This window comes from Electrona antarctica (assembly GCF_951216825.1).
Source record: "Electrona antarctica genome assembly, chromosome: 4".
Lineage (NCBI taxonomy): Eukaryota > Metazoa > Chordata > Actinopteri > Myctophiformes > Myctophidae > Electrona > Electrona antarctica.
Window position 1 is genome coordinate 34,903,651 of NC_136809.1, and position 19,012 is coordinate 34,922,662.

At 41.4% G+C, this 19,012-nt stretch overlaps 2 protein-coding genes across 2 annotated transcripts; one reads left to right on the top strand and one right to left on the bottom strand.

Moving 5' to 3' along the window:
- Positions 1-402: 402 nt before the first annotated feature.
- On the top strand, positions 403-11,626 carry hyls1 (HYLS1 centriolar and ciliogenesis associated). The gene is made up of 12 exons (XM_079499973.1): positions 403-523; positions 843-978; positions 1,430-1,549; positions 2,335-2,408; positions 3,556-3,788; positions 4,354-4,409; positions 8,781-8,941; positions 9,667-9,712; positions 10,002-10,065; positions 10,642-10,723; positions 11,038-11,064; positions 11,186-11,626. Exons 2-12 carry the CDS (start codon positions 876-878, stop codon positions 11,318-11,320), a joined length of 1,101 nt encoding a protein of 366 aa, XP_079356099.1. The 5' UTR covers positions 403-523; positions 843-875; the 3' UTR covers positions 11,321-11,626.
- mrpl4 (mitochondrial ribosomal protein L4) lies at positions 11,563-17,796 on the bottom strand. Its single transcript, XM_079499974.1, has 9 exons — positions 17,573-17,796; positions 16,464-16,545; positions 16,182-16,353; positions 15,645-15,696; positions 15,426-15,543; positions 14,658-14,764; positions 13,893-14,002; positions 12,344-12,417; positions 11,563-11,810 (listed from the first exon to the last, which is right to left on the bottom strand). The coding sequence occupies exons 1-9, from the start codon at positions 17,618-17,620 to the stop codon at positions 11,665-11,667; spliced, it is 909 nt and encodes a 302-aa protein (XP_079356100.1). The 5' UTR covers positions 17,621-17,796; the 3' UTR covers positions 11,563-11,664.
- Between the last annotated feature and the right edge of the window lie 1,216 nt (positions 17,797-19,012).

Sequence of the window (19,012 nt, forward strand, 5' to 3'; positions counted from 1 at the left end):
GGACAACTGTGGGCCCGACCAACTCGACACCGGGGCACTGCAGTCCCTGTGGCGCTGTGGAACACGTGTCGAATTTGAAGTCGGTGGGACGAACGGTTCTCGAGTTACGTGGATTACAGATATACGTACAGAGACTTCAGTGCATTTATAGATAATATAGATTCTTCTTCTTATTATTTAAACCAGTGCTTCTCAAATATTTTCATGTCATGGACCCCCCACATTTTTGTGTGCACTGTGCATTCATCCCTATAACCCCCACCTGAAAATGTTTTGTGTCAGGTACCAGATTTTGGTTGGTAGACTGTTTCAAAAACCGTCCAAATATTCCACATTTTATTTAAATAAAAAAAATAGTTGCTTCATATTTATCTCGCAAAACCAAACCTGGCAACACTTCTAGGGCGTCCCTTTCAAACGGCTGTAAACAGTGTTGTTGTCTTGGCACTGTATTTTACTGTTGTAAACAGTGGAGCACTGTGCTGTGTTTTACTAGTTGCGTTCACCAACTATCCATGTAAAGGTAGGAAGCATACCCATCAACAACATGCCATATACAAATAGGACTTTTGACACAAAAGTTGTTTTGTTTTGACGGTTGTTTTTTAACCATTTTAGATAACAACAGAGCAGATTAGCTAGTTGCTGCTAGCTGTTAGCTCGTTGGGTTTAAAGGGGACGCTAGATAGTGAGCTTGGTAGACATGATCAGATATCGCGTTAAGCTGCATTAAAGGTGTTCTGTTACCGTCTGTTCTTGCTGCAGCGATACCTTTGCATCCACAATTCATGAATCGATGGTGGTTTTGGTTCTTTAAAACGTCTCGTTTCCTGTAACGCTAGGAGGAGGTCTGGTGGTGGTGTGGTGTGTGTGTTATGGACAACATTCTGGATTTCTCTGAAGAGGAGATAGAGCAACAACTGGCCTCACTCGGGTACAGGGACATACCGAAGCACCGACTGCGTCAATTCAAACAAGGTGGGTACTACGGTATATTTTATACTCCGTGGTTATCAGACCCCCTAAAATCATATTTTAACCTAATCATATTTGAACCGGAGACCCCTCATAATAATCATATTTGAAATGGGGACCCTCCAAAATAATCAATCATATCTGAAGTCTGAACTGGGGACCCAAATTTGAACTGAGGACCCCCAACCAACCTGACAAGCACATGGAATTGTAAATAGTTGATGCATTACATTTAGCTTGACTCGATTCCAAAATTGTGAAAATACGTAGCTAATCTACAAGCTCACAACGGCTGGAGGTGTTGTGAGTTTTTTCTATTTTCACAAATCTGGGTGTCCTGACCCACAGGTTAACTGATCTATATATCTGTCTTTGCATAATTCGGTGTACTTTTAGACGTGGGTGCAACATGCATATTTGTGTGCTGAAAACTGTCTCAATTTGTAATGTTTAGATCTTGATGAGCTGATTCGACATGAAAAATCAAAGAGCCACGATGAGTCATCATTCTTTGAACTGAACTCCTACACACTCACTTCCCAGCCAAGTCCTCCTGCAGTCATCAAGGAAAAAGGTATGTGTCTGTATAAATTATTAGCCTTGGCTCAATTCAAGACTATCATAAATGTATTTCTTTTTATCAAGTCTGACTTTTGCTGTCGTATCATACATTTATGATACGACAGCAAAAGTCAGACTCAAAAGTTTCTCAGGATTAAGAGCGTCTTCTAAATGCCTAAATTGTAAAATATAGATCTGATAGTCTTGAGCAAAGGCTACCACTAGTACATTACAATCATATTTGTACAGCATCTTTATTCTGGATGGAGAAGATGGTTATTGCATACACATTATTGTAAAAACAACGATAAGGGTTAGAGTTAGGTAATAACTAATTCATGTAGCTGACCAAAGCAGTATAAACATCTCAACTATTGGTTAGGTTGTGGTTTGGATGTTTGCTTTGAGGACCAACTTCCCATGATCAGGTTTCACCACAGCCCTTTTCATGTGTACTGTATTTCATGTGTACCTTTCAAGTTTGGAAACCATCCATCTACCGTTAAAAAAAGTGGAGAGAAAAAAGCCCTATAGAAATGCAAAGCAAAAACAAACTAAAAAACAAGTTGGTAACTGACAAATGTTCTTGTCAGTAAATTATTAAAGTTACCACCTGCTGTAAGATTATGTTAATGTCCTCTCATAGCCTGATTTTCATTTAATTTCACTTCAGAACATGTTTTTTTTTTAAATTGGCGTAGCTAGCGATTCAGGGCTGGAGACAGGCTAGTCCTCTTAGGAAGGACATGGTACAATATTATATATTTGGAGAAATCTGACTTATCTTTCTCTCCACAGTTAATCAGTCTTATATTGCAGACCCTGGTGATGGGTTCTTCTTGCATTCTGGTAATCCAGACCGTGATAGACAGGTATGTAGTCATCATTCAACTTGCCCAGCCTGTATTACCCCTTCTAAGTCACGCGCACACTATTCTTTTGGGCACATGGTGGAGGAACAGCGGATACAGCAGCACAAAATGAATCGGACGTTTACAATATGTACTCCGATGATCAGATGATCCGATCATCATATAAAATTAGTATGCACATTCCATGTCAGCTACAGTTGTACAGTTGTTTAGATCATGCTGAGCTAAACGTGTTTAATAATTTTGAAGTATTTATATTTAAACGAGATGAAAGTCACCACTCCCCACACAGTGACAGCACTCTATGTTTAGGCGCAGACAGACAGAATATTCTGTACACTGCAGTGTTTTTATTTGTTTCCTTAATCAATTGATTATTGTGCTCGTCTGATCATATTTTGACGAGGGCTTCGGTCTCCTCAAGTCCTCATTCGACCACGAATATCCACGGTAACGGGACATCTTTGCGCTGCGTAAAATATGCCTTCTCCGTCTCCAACTGTGTTTACTCCTCATTCATCCGCCACATTGTTTGCTCCATTTCCTTTATTTGATGTTGATTGCATTCACACCTTCTGCAGTGAATCGAAGTCAGGTGCACTTGGAAGCGAAACGAAACCTGTTTCTTGGCGAACTAGAATGCTATTGTTTGATTCGCACCAGAATTCGAATGAGCCTTCACACCTGCCAAACGAAGTGCAATTTCCGACAATTCGCAGCAGGATTCATTTTAATCGCAGTATAACATCCTGGTGTGAAGGCGACCTTAGAACCAGCCTTTACTGCATTCCGATCACTTTGCCATTTATATATGGACTCATGGAGATATGTCATGAAAATTAATATATAAAATCCTTAGTCATTCTAGTCAATATGTGTATATACCCTGAAAAAATACAGATACTCTAAACCCTACTAGACTGCTTAAATCAAATCTTTGACCACCAATGCACTAGCTTATCTAACTGTACAACCACTGCAAAAAAAATGAAATTAGAGGAAAAAATTTACATTTGCTCACTGGGTAAAGATTGGAAAAAAACAAACAATGTTGAAATACTATGCAGACAAAGACACCTGAGCACCACTATTCCAAACAAAATAGTAAACATGGCATGGTTGATTAACTGTATTATTCCCTACATAGGTACTTATGCCCTGTCAGAACCAATACAATGGGACCAGGATGGATGGATACTGTGACTCTTATGCACAGCACTCGGTGGCTCCCAAGTCCACACGGCCCTCATCAGCTCCTACCAGTCTAGAGGTGGAGCCCGGCCCAACAGACACCCGATACACCTTCAGCCAGACATCCACCCCAGACAGAGACACGGGACAAGTGCATGGGAGGAACTTCATCAAGAGAAAGGTTTTGAGGTAACATCAAACGGAAGAATCAGGATATATATATATATATATATATATATATATATATATATATATATATAAACCTAACCTATTAAAACCGGGAAAGCATCATCTGTGCCATTTTATATTTAAGTTATATACGTAGCAACATACATTTTTCAGAAAATGCTTAGGATTTATAACAGCGGTTCTCAAAAATAGCAGATCTACAAGTTCACATGCATTACTTAGTGCCGCGCTGCAATTTTTGAACATTTTTGTAAAATATAGAAAAACTTTGAATACATTTGGATTAAAAAAAAAACACAAATCCTCTCCTCTGGGGGGTCCCTGCCTGGCACAAAGCATTTTCAGATGGGGGTCTGCGGCCAAATATATATCAATTTTGAGGTCCTTGGCACGAAAAAGTTTGAGAACTGCTGATTCAGAAGGCATTTGTAGAATCGGCTTCAGGTCTTAATCACCAATCAGGCCCCTAATCATTCACACTATATATATTCACAACTACACATGTGTCATTGTTGGAAGTGAATCAAATACTATTGTAAGACATTTTGTTTTGTTTTTTCTAAAGGAAACATAAAGGACAACGTGTGGTGTGTGATGAATCAGTACACAGTGAAGAATTAGGTAAGAACGATACCAATTAACTGTGTGTGTGTGTGTGTGTGTGTGTGTGTGTGTGTGTGTGTGTGTGTGTGTGTGTGTGTGTGTGTGTGTGTGTGTGTGTGTGTGTGTGTGTGTGTGTGTGTGTGTGTGTGTGTGTGTGTGTGTGTGTGTGTGTGTGTGTGTGTGTGTGTGTGTGTGTGTGTGTGTGTGTGTGTGTGTGTGTCCCACATGATAATTCCAAAAGGAGAGTCGAGTAATGACACACACACACACACTAAAATAAATCAAATAAAAACGTACTACTATACTATTTAATACCATCTTTAAAAACGTACGGTTATCTTTTCCACACACAATGACATTTTTAAATTAAGCCAGCACATATATTTTATTTGGTGATACTAATTTGACTCGGATACAAAAGTTAGAGATGCAATCCCCCTTGTCTCCAGTATTGGGTGCTGTGACACTGGGAGCAGAGGCACTGAGCTAGAGTTAAGGATCTTGAGTACTGGCTAATCCTCTTAGTACTTGTGTTGAGCCATCTGCCTCAGTCAGCAGTTCACCTTATACTAACCACACAGCAGGTGTACTGTTTCTATAACCATGTACAAAATGTACAACGCTCAATGTGAGGACGAGAGCTCAGATGAGAATAGTCTAAAGTCGTCTGAGGAAGAGAAGGAAGAGGAGATAGAGCGAGCATGTGACGAGGAAGAGTCCATTATCTCTGAGGACACTCAATCAGACCCTTCCGTGCAGAGTGAAAGTGAACAGAGCAAGCAGGGCGATGTCGGAGTAGAGTTTCCCGAAGAACATGACCAGGAGAGGACCGACGGAGAAGGCTGCAGCACCAGGGGTTGTAGTCCAGCGCTGAGCTTTCTCACGTCCGGCTACGGCACCTACAGACCCGACTCTGTGTGTAAGGACGAGCAAGAGGGAAGTGACTGCAGAGACGACTGCAGTACCATCGCTGAGTTTGACAGAGAAAGTTCCTCATCTCAGTGCCTTTCTGAGACGAGGGACGACGAACAGGACTGTTGTTCTCTTTCTAATTATGGTGGAGACGGTGGGGAACCCAGTGACACGCTAAACTGTGAAGACAAACATTCATTGGCTGAGTTGGAGGATAGTCAACATGATCTGAATGAACATTACCCTAGATATGATCTAGGTACAGATTTGGACAATGAGGATATCAAAGAAGCAGGACTAGAAGTAGATGACCCCTGCAATGCCGAAGAAAATGATGCATGTCTGACAGACACAAAACCATTGGAAGAGAAGAGTGGTGATCATCTTCATGCCTTGTGCGATGACAAAGATCTCACAGATATGACAACAAAAGATGAGCATCTCATTGCCGAGGTAGAAGATCATAAGCGTCCAACAGACCAGAAGCCTTTGGAAGATGAGAGTGACGAACACCTCTATGCCTGGTTTGACAACAAAGGTGTTCCAGATATGAGATCACAGGGAGAAGATGGGCACCACATTATGGAGGTAGAAGCCATGGATGAGCACTGTTTTAAAGAGCAGATTGGGCTTGTTGTGGATGAAGATTATGAAAGGCTGGTGGTAGAGATGCAGTCACTTGAGGAAGAAGGAATAGTGGAGAAAGGAACTGAATATGAGTTGGAATGGGAGGATGCTGCAGAAGAGTCTTCAAGCAATAAGGACATCAAGTTCATTGATTCCAAAGTGGATTCCATCTACGTGACATATAACCTTAAACCCCATGAGGAATGGCAAGGGAACTATAGACACGGGAAGGGTAAACTATTTAGTTGTATCCTCCTATATTACAATTGAAAACATGTGCCCAAAAGCACGCACAGGAACAAAAGGCACCAGCTACTACGTCACTGACACGCTGCAACACGCTGCAACACACACTGCAACAACACACTAACACGACACAGTCTTACCCTCCGCGTCGATCCACGGCTATCTCCTCATGTCGCGCCGCACGGCCACACTCGACACCAGCCGCGTAAAAATTGTCATCGCACTGCCACTAAAGCCGGCTCCCGTCCACACTCGCAAACAATATCAATATCAATAATAAACACAAACACGCCACAAGCACCGACACCCCCGCCTAATTTGTTGCCACGTCTATGAAAACAAGCCCAGAAAAAATGCCATTCAACACGCTACTTACAACTCGCTTACAATTCGCGGACCTGGCAACACTGCATCCTGTTTTCCCATTGGCTACGGTTGCTTACAACACGCATTTGCACTGCATCTTGGGAGCAACACAGCTTAATGTAGGGGTCACCGATTGCTGTGCTACATCCCCCTCATGTTCTCACCACCCCGTTCGGCTGCACCACACACACTAACCTACAGAATTCTCCACATGCAACACAGGGCCCTTATTGGCTAGCCCCCTCACATGGCGATCCCCACGCTGCAAAACACAGGGCAGCCAGACACACACGCACACACACACACACACACACACACACACACACACACACACACACACACACACACACACACTCATTCTAACTTGGATGGACAGCGCCGCGATTACATACACAGTTTACCATACGTCCTCTTCTGGGGGCCTGTCCGGCCAGTCCGGGTGGTTTTATACATTCCTTCAAATGTCCGGGGTTTCACACGTATCGCCTGTAGTGTCTCGCTACGCTCACAGACCATTCACACCAATGTGTATTACAATGCACGTTCAATGGTTCGTAGTGGCAAAACACTGTGAGAGGTGGACTTTCAGCCCGAACCCCGGAATGTGTATTCTTCATAACTCTGCATGCGCTGCACGCTCACACCACTACCACTGGTCCCGACCGCAGATCAGAGAAAGGCTCGCTGGCTGCTCCGCTGTCTGCAGATAGACAGACAGCGGAGAACTATCTCATCATTGACATGCAGAAAAAGTAGGCTGCTGTTTTCTTAGCTTTGTGACTGACCAATGAGAAGCACATTGTATTGTCTGCAAAGGAACTATGTGTCTGTCACAAATACAAGTTCTGTCCTGCAAGCCCATGTCATGTCAACACAGACAGACAAGGCAGCTGTGCGCGCGGTGAGTCCTGCAAATTATAATGACCCAATATTATTTCGTACAACCTAGCAAAGCATAACATATGATGGTTTGGAGAATAGGCTGGTCTCTCTTTTTACAACAGATAAGCCATTGCATACAGGTTCTCAAACTTCTTAATTTCAAGGACCCCCATAACTCTGAGAGTCAAACCAAATGGACCCATAACAGTCCCATTTCATTCCATTTCTACAGTATCACAGTTAACAGTTATACAACACTCCATTTGGTTACATTTGTACACTCTCACAGTTACAGACCTGTAAGGGTCCATTTGGGTCCATGTGTTACACTCTCACAGTTACAGACCTATAATGGGTCCATTTGGAACCCCCTCAAGGAACCATGAGGGTCCCTGGATCACACCTTTCACAGCCACTGCTTTAAATAAATACATAACTAATACAGAGCATATTTGATCCATTTATTGTTAGGCTATAGATTCTTTTGACATCTCAATTTAACAGAACCGCCCACGCACGGCACATGCACGACGTGCACGACGTGCACGCGCATGAGCACATCCACATGCACGCGCGCATGTGTCCTTTTTGGTAATTCAGAATATGGTATGCCTACACAGTTACAATAATGCAAACACGCCAATCGCACAAACGACTGCGTCGACACCTGGCGTGGAACAAACGGGACGAACCGAGGCGCATATATGGATAACAACAACACTACACGCGCGCGCGCGCGCACGCGCTGCAACACAAAACAGCTGCATACAACGCGTGTCACTGTGGACTTCTGTATCTGTGGACTTCTGTATCGCAACGCGGGGCAACGCAACTCTGGGATGAGCGGGCCGAAGGCCCGCGAAATTCTAGTTTATATACATAATATAATCGTGGCTAAAATAAGTATCATCAGCGCCATCAGTATGCATTTCTAAAGCTTCGACCTGACATCCCTCAGAGTCATTTGTACTCACACACTCGCTATATAATGGATGTTGAGTTAACGAGTCAATATACATTTCTCCTAAAACTAATTTCCCACAAAATATATGAGAGGCTCTACAAAGCCTGTTTGTTATATTAAAAATCACACCCGTGTGAACTGAGTGGTGTAAGGTCTTATATAGACTGATCAGCTGTGGTCTGACGTAATGTCTGACGTAATGAAATCACACCCGTGTGAACTGGGTGACCATAGCAACCATGCTCATTTTTTGGTACGAACAGACAGACAGACAAACTAACAAAGCCAGTTGTAGGAGTGGTTTACACCACTCAAAAAAGACAGCAAATCTCACATTGGTAAGTCACAGCCATGGTCATTCTAATTGTACATTTGTGGTTTGTTTCCTGCAGATGCAGTGAGCGGTCTGGAAGAACGTCTGGGAGGCCTGCATGTGTCCATGCCCACCCAGGAAAACTCTGGACCAGAGAGTGAAGACAGCAGAAGTCAGAGTGATGAACAGAGCTCGGAGAATGATGGATTGAGTGCCTTTGAAGCCTACATCAGAGGCATGGTGGGTATTGTAGTCATTACAACAAAAGTCTAACTAAATAAATTGCCATGTACGTATCTTAAGTATTCTATATTCCATAACTGCATTCAAGAGCTTTTATTTGTCGTTTTCATAGTTTGAGTTGAAGTTTAATTGTTTGTAGAGAATGTACATAATCCATCCATCCATCTTCATGTTATGTACATTATGTACATAATATGATGGGGAAATAATTTAGCAACCATTATATACAGAATATACAGTATACATCCTCTGTTGCATATGATGTAACAGAGGATTATAACTGCTCCTAAACAGTCTTCATCTAGGCAGAATAAGACCACACCTCCTCCTACTGATATCACAAGGGCTATTTATTTCAGAAAAATCAGACCCGTCTGAAGTGAGTGGTGCTGTACTTGTGCTGTATATACTGTACAATCCCTCCTCCCTTGCCTGTCTGTCTGTTAGGCTGTGCAACAGTGACAATCGCTATAACGCTATTTTCGTGCGGACACAGCCACACACAGCTGTCTATAGGAGTGGTTGCACCACTCAAAAATAACAAAATGGTACAACATACCCATCCCTGGGACAGCTACAAGGGACGTATAGTATAGTCAATATATATTTCTTCTGTCTTCATGAGATGAGTTTGCTTCAAGTCTAGAATGTTTCCAATACACAATCATTAAATGTCATGTCTCTTCAAAACTCAAAACATCTATCTATTGTATTTCTGCCAGAGTCGAATGCAGACTCATCACGACTTCAAGCCAAAACCCAAGTCCTGTAAGTATCTAGCACAGTGGTTCCGAAAGTCCCCAGTTGATTATATAAATGTGCAACATTGTTTTCTCACTCAACAGTAAACAAACCAACATAGTGTATACAGAGTTTCTGTACATTTATAAAGTTTTATTTTAATGACTTAAGACCTTTTTAATACCAAATTGTCAAATATTACTTAAAGAGGCAAACGTTGTGAAAATAGCAGATCTGCAAGCTCACATTGCCTCGCAGTGAGGTGTTGAGCTTGTAGACAGCCAACTTTGCTAACCAACTCATATTCCCTAAACAGTCATCCGCCCAGCACGGGGTCACCCTCACACGAGAAACCTGAAGAAGAATGACCCTGTCACAAAGTAAGTATCAAGCTGGGTGGAAGTGCCGTTGTTAAAATATCACATTTGATTTAAACCAATAAAAAGCGAGAGAGACTCGTGCTAACACACAGCTCTCAGCCAATCAGATTCCTTGATCTGAAGAACCAACTGTTGTACAGTATAATCAAGGTTAAAACAGCACTATGTAACTTACCTCTTCTACCCTGGATTTGAACCTGTTCCTGCTTAAGAGCTGAAATGTTTACCATTGATCCAATAGAGCCGGCCTGCTTGCTCGAGGGATGAATTGAATCAGTTAGGTCCTGTGTCTAGGTGATGAACTTTGACACAATCTAAAATGTATTTTAAAAAGTTGCATAGTGAGGCTTTTAACATTAAACTACACACAGGACAAGTGAAAAGCATAACTAAATGACATTGCATCCTGCTCATGCATTCCGTTTGAGAATACGATACTATACTAAAACTGACATAGTATAATATCAGCATTCACCCTGGACTTGAGACATGTCTTTTAACCCCCAAATGTTTTATTAAGTTAAGATTATATACAATTTGTAATTTTTCATAACAAATCTCACTAATCCCTCAAAGGTATTTTGAATACAAGCAACACTGGGAGACATTCAAACTTCCTGGAGAAAGGGACAGGAAAGTTCTACATCGGGAGATCAGGGTAAGTAGTTTGAAATTAACAAATGGAAAAGTTTGTTCAAGTTGATTTCTTTAGTTGGGGAACATGCACATAAAACCAGTAGCTTCCTGGTTTGACATAATCAAAGATCCTTAATTTAGCAAGATAATCTCACGCCTCTTCCACCCCCATTTTACAAAATGTCTGCTGTGAAAAGTCTATTGTGGATCCTAGTCTTACACATACCCTAGTCTTTTAACCCATTTAGACCTGTAAAATAGTTTTGGCTCAGTCAATGCCTCCTGTGGTACATGGCAATTTATTGAATTATTTAAATGTTTTTCCTCACTTTCCAGGAACAGCTTGCATACCAGCCTCCACGAGTAAGTATTGCACTACAAAATTTGCATTAAGCACTTAGTTGAATGAATCTGCAATTAAGTGTGAATAAATGCAGATTGGAATTTGGCACACAATGCAATTATTATTTTTACTCTTTTCCAGCCCAAACCTCAAAAAGTATATGTGCCCAATACCTACGTTGTGCCAACAGAGAAGAAACGCACAGCCCTGCGTTGGGAGATCAGGAATGATTTGGCCAACGGCCTCGTACCACCCAGACTCAATTATCGATTTTAGGCCTTTTGTATGTGCTGTGCATGCCTTTTATGGCTCTTTTTGACTACAAGGACTAAGCAAACCGTGCAGTGTATCCTACATTCCACTTAATCTCTATTTTATACTTTTTTTAAATATACGTGTACCTCCCTTCAGGGCTGGTTCTGGTTATAATGGAAACAGAATTCAGGTTATGGAAGCAAGGGTTACCCTTCATAGTCAAAAAGAGCCACTAGACTTAGATTATTGACCACATGAAATCATTTTTTATCATTGACATTTATTTATTGACAAGTTTGTGTAAAGACAATAAAGACATGAAACCAATTGAGGTTTTGATTAATATAAATGAAAATGTTGATCTTTTATGGGAGGTCAGAGTAGGGCAATTTATACGGGTGCACAGGCGAATAGCGATGGTCGTGCCAGAGCAGTTTATTTTCCAAAAACTTGACGGTTTCCAGGGTGAGGATAAGAGTCTCGTGTTTCAACATGCTGTGGACATTCAGGCCTGGAAAAGACAATGAATGACAATGTTTATCCCATTTAGATTAGGACAGGAACCTCTTGGGGTACATTTCCTTTTGTTTAGTGGAGATATTACTTATATACATAAAAGAATACTGTTCCCACAGGTTATATTTTGACAGTAAACAGTGGGTAAATTGTGGTTGAGCACAATGGCAGGTAGTCAAGGGCAACTTCTCCAAAATCTCCACCTACCGCAATGTCTGGGAAAATCTCAATTTAATGTATGGGATAGAACAATGACAGCTAACACAAACCTGCTTTGAAAACCGATACCGTCCCAATATGAAGGACCACTAAGTTGGTTCTGCAATGAATGCAGTTTGTTTTAACCTTTTACAACATTTCCAAATAGTTTCTACACAGTAGAGATCTCCGATCTGTACTCTACACAAGACTAGAGTAACTTCATAAAGCTCCATAATGACGTCTTGAATTTTCAGGGAAAACCATAATTTGTCTTACTTTATAATATATCTCATCCATTGAAATACTTTCTGCCAGGTGTAACCTTACCAATTGCTGGAATGATGTTCACAGACTTGAGACCTGCTGTGGCTTGAATCATGTTTTCAGGAAACTCTTCACCCCTAAAAGGCACACAGAAACAAAAGGTTAAAGGTGTTATTAAAGTGTTTATATAGGGGATTTTTTAAGTTCCACTAAAGGTTAGAGAAGCATGCTTGTAGACATAAGGCTGATGGTTCCATACCCTGCCTGGACTATCTGTGGAACTTGAGTGAGCAACACTCCCACCCTCAATACGCTTAAAGCTCTCTGTTGCCACAATGGATTGCTGTCATTACCCACAGAGGGCATCTTTGGGACGGACACAGCATGCTGGCAAATGCAAGCAATGGAGCAGCTGATGAATATGTAATACATTATGGAAAATCACCTGGAACCAGATATCTAAAAGTAAAGACCTGGTGTATGCTTCTACACCATTTGCTTGGTGAAAAGGCATGGCAAGAAAGTTCTCGCTCTTAAAGGGATAGTTCAGATTTTTTTTAATTTAAGCTGTATGAAATACATTTTCAGTTTTGTATTGTTGACCTATTTTTAAAATATTAGCTCAACTTTGACCCCTCTATCACATGGAAATATTGTTTGGGCGTAGTGATATGGACACAAAAAACATAGTTCTGTGTGATAGAGGGGTAAAAAATGAACGAAAGTTGCACTAATATTTTAGAAATATGTCAACACAAATTACGTTAGTTTTGTGGATTAATTTACTTTTAATGCGTGGCCCCCTGTGCCCCCCCACAAAATGACAAATTAATATTTCACCAAAACCAGAGCAGAACTCCCACCACAGGACTCTGGCAATCAATTAATACAATTGCAATCACTATATCAATGGCAAGTATTTCATACAGCTTAAGTTAAAAAAAAATCTGAACTATCCGTCTATCCCTTTCCAAGAAAGATCCCAAACACATGGCTACTTTGGTTGGATCTACAATAATAGCCACTTTGTATCAGACCGTGTGAGGCAAAGTAAATATGTCCTTTTTTAGGCCTATTTTAGATGGCATAGACCCATATAGCCGACTGGAGATGCTTTATTAAGACTAAAATGTTGCATTAATTATTATTAATGTGCACTCCTGTTATCCTCTGAACATCTTGACTGCTAAAAAGATTATTCTTCAGCAAAACTCTGTGCTTGTTATGTATACCTACGTAACAAACATTGTGTCGAGTTCAAGTCCATTATTGACACATGCAGTGGGTAGTGACTAGTGAGACATCTCCTCAAAAAGGGCATCTGTGTCATTTTAGACAGACGGAACACATTGGTTGTCTATTCAAAAATCTGTTCTGGGAGTCCATGGGACAAAAATATTTAGAGATGGGGGTCCACAACCAAATACATATAATTTTGGGGGTCCTTGGCCACTGATATAGCAACACAGAATTTCCAGAAAACTGTTGTCCACACATTCTCCCAGGTGAGAATGTGTGTGTAACTGGTACCGTGTGAAGTAGGACATTGTTGAAAAAACACCTTTGTGCTCAGTGAATCTCAGCCTACAAAGGTTAAAGTGTTCATACTTACACAGCTACTATTAACACAGATTCTCCCCAGTGTCTGTCTCTGATCAGATCCATTAGGTACTGCGAGTCAGGAGTGGGAATGTTCAGGGAGTCCACAATATGGAGGTAATCCTGGAATAATACAAATCAAAATATTTTTTTACAGGAATCATTTTGTAAGAGGTTTGTCAGAGATCAGATAAAACAAGAAAACCACCACCGCCACCATCCAAATTAGCGTGTGTGTCTTTGAAAAGTAGATATTCATAGAGCCCCCTGCAGGGCAGGTCCATGGATTAAAGCAAAATGTTTGTATGACAAAGTCCTAATGTGCAATTTGTGAAACAGTGTGAAAGGATCTCCCCACACTAGCACTGATTCCTAAACAATTAACACAATATGTAAAATGTTGATGTTTTAGTAATATTGGTCCTGCTGTTCTATATACTGCCATACTAACATGTGAAGAAATCACATATTTAGGCTTTAACCTTTAGCGAACGGGCCCGGGCAACCTGGCGCAGCACAAACGAGACGAACCGAGGTGAATATTTGAATTCAAGTCTGAACGCACCTTAAGACTAAGACTAAAGACTACGTCGACTAAGGTTTTTCAGAAGACTAAATAGGACTAAGACTAAATGGTGTGTTATTCAAAAGACTAAATCAAAATATTCTAAAAAAATGAACATGAATCCATGTACAGAACTCTCATTCCAATTAAAAATAAAGGTTGAATCAAATGAGCATCACAAATGAAGGGTTTTCATTGAGGCATTCCAGTTACCTGAGTCAGCTTGGAGCTGAGAGCCACCTTGAGTCCTTGCACACGCGTCTTCATGGGCAACATGTAATAATAACTGGTTGGACCTCTAGGTCCATGAACGACCCCACCTGAAATATACAATCATTCTGTTACAACGGTTCATTACAGCAAAGGACACTCTGAAATGGTTACTGTGTGTACTCGTATTATTATTTGTTTTATCCTGCATAATGCAGGGCTTTTGTGGTATGTGTATCTGTATAACTATTGATGGCGTTTCTTTGGTGTGTAATGTTTTTTTGTTTACCTTTCTCTTGCCCTATAATTGTATTGTAACTGCTGTGCTACTCTCGTGCGACTGAATTTTCCATGTGGGATAAACGTCTCATCTTATGTTATACCTTCTGGGATTGACGACAGGGCTACATATTAGAAATCACTCTCGTGTGAAGTGAGGGGCGCTCTTATCATCATCATACATCACATTCCGTGCTGAGCCAATCAAATCATCACAAATGTCATTCCGGCCAATCACTTTTGGCGTCTTCACTTTTCTGCCCTCACCTTGTACTTTGCTCAGCCAATCAAATCATTGCTATGGGCTGATCAGCCAATAAAATCACCATGCTTGTGTTCACACAAACAGACAAAGCTGGGCATAGGAGGAGGCTCCTCTAAAACAATAAAATGCCAAAGACACCGACACAGTACAACTGTTTAATTTAACTGTATTAAAGGAGGTTGATCATCAGTTTAATCATCATTGCTGTATTTCATGCTTCGTCATACCTCCTTTCCATAGAGGTGATCTGATACTGCTGTGACGAGCGCGTCCGCTTCCCTTCTGGTTCCATGGTTTTTTGCCTCCACCTCGGACCTCTGACCTGACCTTTGTGTTGGCATGGCTCTGGGCAGGGGTTTGGATAGAAAGCACAGTGTAGTTTACTGTGTATTCGATTGACAGCAACATTATTTCATAACGTTAACCGTTTATCACAAATGACTTACAATTCTCTGGTATTTTCTCTGCCACATTTCAACTTCATAGAGAATGTCAAGCCTAATGGAGAGAGAACATTATTATTAGATTTATGTGTTTAGCTTACTGATGGACGCAATTTCTTTTAATCTTTTGGCTATTCAAAACTAGCAGATCTACAAGCTGATTTTCTGAATAAAGTTGAAAGATGTTGTCAAATCATCTCTCATGGGGGTCCCCTAGCTGGCATGAAACCTTTTCAAATGGGGGTCCATGGCAAATACATATCAATTTGGGGGCCCTTGACATGAAAATGTTTGGGAACCACTGCCATTAGCCCATTAAGACCTGAGGCTGATTTTACAAATCATCATGTCCAAAACTGTTACTTTTCAGGATTCAAATTCAAAAACAGCAAAAGTTTCGAGCTTGTGGATCTGCTGCTTCTCTGACGCTTTTATGATCAAGTAGGGCGTTCATTTACGAAAAGTTGGAATATGGAGATGAAAGGTTTTTTGCCCGACAACAACAAAATGTCTTCTAAATTTTACTGGTATGGACTTTACCTGGCAGGCACTGCAAAGACATCAGGATGGAGTTGAGCCAAACCTACAGGTTCTCCGTCCTGCTTCTCCAGGCTGTCCACCCAGGTCTGCAGCGGGCTCAGATGAGACGGGATCACCTCATCACACCTTCTCAAGATGGGGAGACTACAATCTAGAGGGGGCGGGGGTCGTTCTGCAAGGGAAAACATATTAAAGTCAACTGAACTATCAAAAATACCATAGTGTCATGAAGGATAATTAAATGTGTCATAACATGAACATTTGGGAGAGAAAGAGCTTTACTTGTTCTTGAAGGATCCACTAGATTTGGGGGGATGAGTAGATTGGACGGGGCCGCGTTCTCACCGGCGAATGATGAGGAGAGCTGAGGGAGAAAATTTGAGAAATGCTTTCATTTAGATGTAGAACTAGCCTAGGATGGTGGAGCAAATGGAACACATTGTTCGTGTTCTATAAATACGGCTATAGAATACATGGAGGTCACTCAACGGTCCTGCGCACCATCGCACATAATGCAGGTGGCAGCAGGACGCTGCGATATAGAAAATGAGCGCTTCCCAACTCTGACACTTACAAATAATCGTTTGACAGAAAGTACCTCATAACATGTCTACGGTGGATTTTTATGAAACAAAAGCTTGGCAGATCTATAGAAAGATAGATAGGATAATCCAAGCTTTATGTACAGCTGCAGTGTTGGTGAGTAGTTTAACATCATTCATTTGGATGTATGGGCTGTCAAGGGTTGGTATTGCAACTCTAGATACCAAATAGCAAAAGTTAGCATCTAAAGAAGTGTTTTTCAACCCTTATAGCCTACACCCTGCATCCTTAGAGACTCACTAAATTGAGAAAGGACGCAATCATGTCACCCTCCGGGGGTCCTGGACTCATACAATGTCCCTGGGACCCAACTAAAAGACCACCCCTGGGCCATTATATTATAATGATATTATAATATTATATTATATGACCCATTATATTGAAAACCTATTTGCATCACTGATTGAGATAACTGGCTAACATACTGTACGTTGATCAAAATAATAATTCTTCTACATTCTGTTGACATGATTTAGCTGTGGACCACCTGGAACGAATACATAACAAGGGGCGACCGTACGGACCACTGTATAGCCCTGAAACATGACTGGTGGTCCCAGGGATGGATCATGGACCAGAGCTAGGTAATCGGTGTCATCCAAATGTCAGAAAACTTTGACGTAGGGTCCCGAGAGGGGCTAGGTAATCGGGTAATCCACTCTCCACAATCACTTATTAAAAAATGTGCAATAATAGCAGACCGAAAAGCGACCAGTTGCTGTGAGCTTGTATCAGCTAGTAGATATTTGATGGAGAAACAATTTTGCATCCCAAGGTAAAAAACTTACCCTTCTAGCGATGCCTCTGCCACAAGCTATGATTGAAACGCGAAGCATTTCAACTGAGAACAATCTTCTTAGATAATTAATAACGGTAAAATCATCATAATACAACAGCTTCTTGAAAGGTCATGTGGAATTGTGGATGCACTGTTTGTCGCACGATTAATGACGTCTTCTCCTCCTTCTTCGTCCTACAGCTGTTGGCATCCATGAGCGTTACATTATCGCCATCTACTGGATCGTAACAGAATCACAGCGAGACAAAATTACAACGTTGTCCAGCAGTGTCCTCTACCCTTTTCCTCCGAGGTGGTGGAAAGCCTGGTGGGCGAGGTTACCTCTACCCATAGATATATATAAACTCTAGATGGCTCAAGGCGGAGTTTCTGACGTCGTTCACCCGGCAGCCATATTACTTCGGGGCTACAGTACAGTATGTTCAATGGCAGCTCAAACAGAAACAGTCATAACTCGATCAAATCTTGACGGATTTACAAACGGGTTGGTTTATTACAAACATTGTCAACGTGGCTATGATGATTGCTTAATTCTTTTTTTTAATATATGAACGTCGTATAAAAGCATATAGGTATGCGGACGTCTCTGACGTTTATAACAAACCAAACCGTTTCAAAATCGGTTGAAAATTGAGCAAGTTATGGTCATTTAAGAGTACATGCCCCATAGACACAATGTTATGTGGCCCGAGGTAAGATGGCCGCCACGTAACGACGTCACTCTCCATTGGCCAACAGCGCGGGTGAGCTATCTAGAGTTTATATATATCTATGCCTCTACCCATAGAGCTCTACCAGTTATTGTCTCCACCAGGCCGAAGGCATGGGGAGAGAGTATGTTTTGCACTCCGTCCATGTGTGTGTGTGTCCTTCCGTCCGTCTGTTACCAGCTAATCTCCGGCACTGTTAACCCGATCGATGCCAAACTTTGCACACACACTCCCTGGATGCCGACGATGAACCTCTGGCCCGCATTTTCCAGAACGGCCTGTTATAGCACCACCATGAGGCAGCTTTTCACATGTTTTACCTAAAACTGCACCGATCTGCGTGAAACGTTGCATGCACACTCCATAGAGGCCAAGGACAAACCTTTGACCTGCATTTTCCGCATCTGCCTTTTATAGCGCCACCAGGAGGCCGACTTTTGTAAAACACATTTTTTGATATTACTCCTCCAGATTCTGTCCAAAAATCTCACAAATCGTTACACAGTATCTCTATGGTCATGTGCTCAAGTCGGATCTGTCCGATATTTCATATTCCATCCTAATTGGCTATAATTGGCTTTCACAGTTTGCAAGATTGCCCCGTTTTGAACAAAATCCTCAAATCATGAACGCAGCATGCAATTTACGTGAAATCTTTCACACATTTTCTTACTAGGCTGAGGAATATATCCCACCCTTTTCACATTGGCCTGTTATAG

Bases quoted from the DNA above. Each gene is read 5' to 3' on its own strand.
- hyls1 (XM_079499973.1), top strand. From the start codon at position 876: ATGGACAACATTCTGGATTTCTCTGAAGAGGAGATAGAGCAACAACTG. The intron at 3,789-4,353 runs GTAACATCAAAC...TTTTTTCTAAAG, and splicing joins ATCAAGAGAAAGGTTTTGAG to GAAACATAAAGGACAACGTG. The intron at 10,724-11,037 runs GTAAGTAGTTTG...CTCACTTTCCAG, and splicing joins TTCTACATCGGGAGATCAGG to GAACAGCTTGCATACCAGCC.
- mrpl4 (XM_079499974.1), bottom strand. From the start codon at position 17,620: ATGCTTCGCGTTTCAATCATAGCTTGTGGCAGAGGCATCGCTAGAAGG. The intron at 14,003-14,657 runs GTAACTGGAATG...GTATTATTCCAG, and splicing joins TCAGCTCCAAGCTGACTCAG to GATTACCTCCATATTGTGGA. The intron at 12,418-13,892 runs GTAAGTATGAAC...TGTGCCTTTTAG, and splicing joins TCTGTGTTAATAGTAGCTGT to GGGTGAAGAGTTTCCTGAAA.